The sequence below is a fragment of the Malaclemys terrapin genome, chromosome 5, assembly GCF_027887155.1.
Source record: "Malaclemys terrapin pileata isolate rMalTer1 chromosome 5, rMalTer1.hap1, whole genome shotgun sequence".
Lineage (NCBI taxonomy): Eukaryota > Metazoa > Chordata > Testudines > Emydidae > Malaclemys > Malaclemys terrapin.
Window position 1 is genome coordinate 131104981 of NC_071509.1, and position 5679 is coordinate 131110659.

General features: G+C 43.1%; 1 protein-coding gene across 1 annotated transcript; it reads right to left on the minus strand.

The window, feature by feature from the left end:
• Positions 1–1173: 1173 nt before the first annotated feature.
• On the minus strand, positions 1174–4874 carry LOC128838190 (C-X-C motif chemokine 10-like). Its single transcript, XM_054030175.1, has 4 exons — positions 4647–4874; positions 3746–3872; positions 3021–3110; positions 1174–1993 (listed from the first exon to the last, which is right to left on the minus strand). The coding sequence occupies exons 1-4, from the start codon at positions 4705–4707 to the stop codon at positions 1942–1944; spliced, it is 330 nt and encodes a 109-aa protein (XP_053886150.1). The 5' UTR covers positions 4708–4874; the 3' UTR covers positions 1174–1941.
• Between the last annotated feature and the right edge of the window lie 805 nt (positions 4875–5679).

Sequence of the window (5679 nt, forward strand, 5' to 3'; positions counted from 1 at the left end):
GGTATAAATCCCTGTGTAGACACACTAATCCCAGAATAAGAGTGCCTTTTTCCAATTTAGTTTGTCAGTTTAGGCCTTGCCTACACTACCAAGTTTTGTCGCCAAAAACTGCCTTTTGGCGACAAAACAGCAAGAGCGTCCACACTATAATGGGACTTTTGTTAGGAAAAATGCCCAGTTTTGGTGAGAAAAGATTCCACCCCTAGGAGAGACTTTTGTCTTTTCACCTCCCTTTATTGTCGACAAAGAGCCAGTGGAGACACTCCTGATTGTTTTGTCCACAGAACTGGCTTCCGCAGTATCGCACATGCCTGCCCTGATTGCTCTGCTCAGTGTTTTGATCTCTGCTGCCCTGCAGGCATGCGCCCCTCCCCTTTCAAAGCTCCGGGAAGTATCTGTGTGCTGCTGAGGGTGCTGGGTAGCAAGGCCAGCACTAGAGATGGGGCTCCTTGGGGCAAGCACAGTGATAGGTGTCGAATGCTTCATTAAAGTGTCCCCGGTTAATAGGAATTTGTTGTATTAGGGAAAGAGCTGTCCCTGGCCAGCGGACGGGGGATTCCAGCTGGGACCGGCAGGCCCAGTTCCCCTAAGGTGTTGGACACCTAGTTCCCGATGAAATCAGTAGGAATTAGGTACCTAGATACTCTGGAGGATCTGGGCCCCTGTGCTGCTCTTCTGGGACCAGCTCCTTTCTGTCACAGACCAGGGATGCACGTCTCAGCCCCTTCGCGCTGCCACACCAAGGTAAAGAGCCACAGTGTAAACGGGAATCAGGCCCAGAGCCTCTTCAGGGAGGTGCCCTCCAGTGTGGCACTAGCTTTCCCGCCCCACTTTGCCAAAGACCAAATGTGTTGACTTGACCTTCAGGTGAAGCTGCAATGCTTATCTATTCTTCCAGCGTTTTCTTTGGGGTGACAGGGAAAGGTAAGTAGATGAGTGGGGATGGGGTGCAGTTCTGGTGTTAGAGGTGTAGGAATAGGACTTGAGAAAGTGCAATTGGTTGGATATTGGTTTACAAACATTGAGCTTTCTTTTCGTGTATTTTTATCAATTAATATGGTAGGATAATAGCATTAATTCTCTGATGGAGTTAGTCAACTGTAAATATATCTAGCACTATGAATGACATTTCAGGTGATGAATGATTACATAGTACAAATTCCAAGGTAGCTGTTATAGTTTTCAGTATCTTTTATTCCCTTAATTGGTTTATCTTTACAAGAAGAAATCTAACACAAGGAATGTTTGTGAATATTATATTACAGTCATTTGTTATATTACATTTCATAATGATCAGATGCATTTAATCTATGTAATAAATGTTTATACATCAGTTAAACACAGAGTGTGGTTAGTTTTAGATTATAAGCCTTCTTCAATTTTATTTATAAAGCCTACGGACAAATGTTTCACATACCCTAGAACAACAATCATATGTGATATTATATAAATTAACATGGAACATGTATATCTAAGAATTACATTAATTTCAAACCTGCTAGAAAAAATAACTTGGAATTCTTGGTATGTGTTACCTGAGAATATTTTTATCTCCGAGTTATCATTATAATAATATGATAACCCATCCATGTGGCTCAAAGAAATATTTGCTAATTAGATAAGCAGAAGCAATCTATTACCACTTATAGCCACCAGGAGACCCCAAAGACAAACTGGGTCTTTACTGTCACTGGTTTGCCAGTAGGATTACTGAGGTTACAGATGCCTCACTACATGTCCTGTGTTGAGATGATGTCACAACCCAGATGTTACCTTCATGTATGCAACCACTTTGTGTTGGGAACAACTTGCCTCAGCCGCAGCATTTGTATTTTAAAAGTTGCAGAGCCAGGTGGAGGAAACAGACAAGTTCACTGCTCTCTGGAGAGGGAGTCTGAAGTGCTGAAATCCTAAAATCTCATTACTCTGTTGAAGTGATCTTTATCTCTTCTCCTTTGTGAAATGAGTGCTTTGTGAAGTGCTTTGTGAAGACCTGTCAAAATAAAACACAGTGGGAACTTTATCCTTTCATTAGAATGTTTCTTTCGGGATTTCACATACAGAAGGGCTTCATTTTCCTCTCACACTAGCTTTACGACAAGTTTCAGAGTAACAGACGTGTTAGTCTGTATCCGCAAAAAGAAGAACAGGAGTACTTGTGGCACCTTAGAGACTAACAAATTTATTAGAGCATAAGCTTTCGTGGACTACAGCCCACTTCTTCGGATGCATATAGAAGAATATATGCATCCGAAGAAGTGGGCTGTAGTCCACGAAAGCTTATGCTCTAATAAATTTGTTAGTCTCTAAGGTGCCACAAGTACTCCTGTTCTTCTACTAGCTTTACGCTGTGCCACTCCATTGGACTTACTCTGATTTACATCAGTTTAAGTCACATCAGAACCAGGACCATCGAGTACTTGGTAGAACAGTAGGTTAAATTCAAAGGACCAGATTCTGCCACTGTTAAACTGATTGGCATCTTACTCTGTGAATAGTCCCTTTGCTTTCTATAGGATTACTTGTGGAGTAAGGTATTACTCAGTGAGGGTAAATGTGGCACAATCTGGTCCTAAAGGATTCTGTGATTTCTCAGTAGGCATCATGGATGGCCATTCTTCCCAGCTTTTGAAGCCCACACATGGGTGAACAGCCCCAAAATTCAGCACAAGTCAGTTTAGTACTGAGTCTGAGACACACAGGCTGTTTAAACTAACTTGTTTTTCCCTTTGAAGCAATGCAGTGCATTTGACGTGCTCTTCTGCGTGAAGCAGGGGGGCTATTGCTGCAAGGGTTGTTCTGTATACCCCAGATAGCTTATACTGTGTCCCAAGAAATCTGCCATTTTCTGGGGTTGCAATGCAGGTTTCTGAGGACGCTGTGAGCAGTGGTTCAGGCACAGGCCGTGAGACTGCGGTGACCATCAATTGAGCACAAAGTTGGATCTCACTGATGTATAAGACTGAAGTGAGCTCTTAAGCCCATGAGAGTTTTTCCCTGCAGACAGATGGGAAACCTACCTTTTCTTGATGAGGGCTGTCATCATCTTCTGTACCTGTTTGGAATTAGGGTTCAAGCATCTTTGCTCTCCAGTGCGCTTCATTGTCGCACTGAAATGAACAAAGCAAAACAGAATTAATTTCCATGGAATGGAAAGGTCACCATTGTCTTTGTTATCTGGGATCAGGGTCTGAATAGCAGGAGTCTGGCCCTCGGTGAGCTGAGTGATACGCTACATTGTCCCATGAGCTGGGAGCGAATACAAAATCAAAAGAACTCAAATCAGCTAAAGCATTAGAAGGGTCTACCTGATGTATTTCTATGCACCTAGGAAGTGGGATCTAGGTTCTCATCTAGTCTCAGGGCCTGATTCCCTACAACCTGTGTAGTCATTGGCCCCTGTGCAAGGGAGTGCAAAATGCTCCTATTCAGATCTGGTAGCATTGTGCACCCACTGTGCACAGGTGTCAATGACTAAACAAGGCACCGAGCCCTGGAGAATCCCACCCTCCAGGCTAGTCCTCAGTTGGTGTATTTCCATGGAGGTCTATGAAGCTGTGTTGATCACACCAGCTGATGATCTGGGCCTTAGTCTCTAGCCTCATTGCATTTTGCTTTGCTTGTAATGGGGATGGACATCAGAACCTGGGGTTACGTTAAATGGGGGGAAATCCCCATATTTCCTGCCATTGCGACAAGCAGCCCCACTGAGTGGTGACAGCTGAATGGTTAAGTCATTACTCACATGATCTCAATATGGTCACAGGAAGAGCTCTTGGGAATCACTTCTATTTTTCCTAAGGCTTTTTGCTGAATGTAATTAGAACCTTTCTCTGTGCAGCTGCAACGTCCTTGTCCCGAGGTCAGCTGCCCTAAAAGAAATGGGCCCAGGAGAGAGAGAGATTAGAAGGATATTAGATACCTGGGTTGACTTCAATCAAATATATTTAAGTCGGAAGAGGAGAGGTTGAAAACACTCCATTTCATCCTCAGAGCTGCAGAGTAATTTGTCCTGTAATGTTTCCATGTTCATATTTACATTAGGACAATGTCACAAAAAACGCTACACTCTTTTGCCTTCATCTCATTAATTTTGAAGTCAGAGGGCCTGATTCTGCTCTCACACGAGTCAATGGAAAACAGGACTCGCCCCAGTGTAAAAGTGATGGGAGTGAATGAGCAGTTGGAACTAAAATCATTGTTGCTCACAAAGGCTCTGATCCAACACCCATTGAAATCCGTGGGAAAGTTCCCACTGACTTCACTGTGCTTTGGGTCAGGTCCAAACTGTCTTCCTCTGGTGATTAAAACAAGACAGAATTTGATAGACTGAGGCTGATTTCACAGCCTTACAAACTAGGGGACAGTCTGGACAGAAATCCAAGCCTGCCGAAAACTGTCATATTCATTTCCCTGCTACATACAAGCTGATCAGTCCGAGTCCTGTGTGGACAACACACACCTTCTAGACACAAGCAAAGCGGACAGATGTTTGCGAGCGGCAGTAGAACACAAACCCTGAACTCAGATCACTTTTTTGCCCCAAAAGTAATTTCCAAGCATTTATTCTACACAGCTTTCCAGTGACTCACACCTCTGGCTTTCTCACTGTATTACATGTCTTTTGTGATATTGCTGCCTCTTACCTTGAATTTCAGCTGCAATCAGGAGCAGTGAACAAAAGACAACAGCCCAGGTTCCCTTCATGGTGATGAGAGTGAAGGTTCTTCTGTATTATTCTTGTATGTCTGGGAGAGGTTGAGGAGTGTCTAAGAGAAAGTGTTTTCCAGTGTACATTTATACGCTAAGCCTTTTCCCTCCTTGATGCTGATTGGTCTTGATTATTGCCAAGACAGCTAAAATAACCAGAGATTATTCAATCTGTGCGGGGAAGTCCCAACGGGTAACAGAATTGTGTTGCTTTGCCAACTGTTCCCTTTTAATTGATATTCCTGATTTCTCATAAGGAAAGAAGCTAGGTTTCACTTTCAGTGAGTTTTAGGAAGTGATCCACGTCCGCCTCTCTGTGTGCAGGGAGCGGAGCTGCCTTTTTGCTCTCCTAGGCAAAAATAACACAAGGGAAATTCTTGAAGTGAAAGCCACAAATAAACATTGTGTGTGGTGAGGAGTGGGGAGAAGGGAGTCAAGTTATCTCAGCTCCTGTCATTCCATTAAGGGTGCCCTGTTTTCTCATATCTTAGGAATCTTGCTTGGAAACATGAACCAAAGTTTTCACTACAAATTCCATGCAAGTGTGAAGGACATACTATTAGGAAAAAAGTGCAGTATGTCTGTTAATATTTAAAAGCCCCAAAGATGAGTCAACTCACATTTAGGATTAAGGGACTGGAGTTGAGATAATCTGACTCTGTTTTCTCTGTCCCACCCTGAAATATTTTGGAGGGGCTTTAACTTTAAGAAATCCCCATGGGTTAGTTTCTCTTGTGAGATCACCCAGAGAGCTCCCTGCACACATCCCATATGCAGTCTGATCATTTCCTAGGAGTCACGGAAAATGAAACCTACTTACTGTTCTGAAGAGAAAACAGGCATTTAAATGAAAAGGGAACAGCTGGCAAAAACAAAAAATTCCACAGGACTATTGGCTTTCATGACTTCTCCACCTAGACTGTATACTCTCTACTTAGTTTAATTTACAAGGCAATATTTTCAGTGATA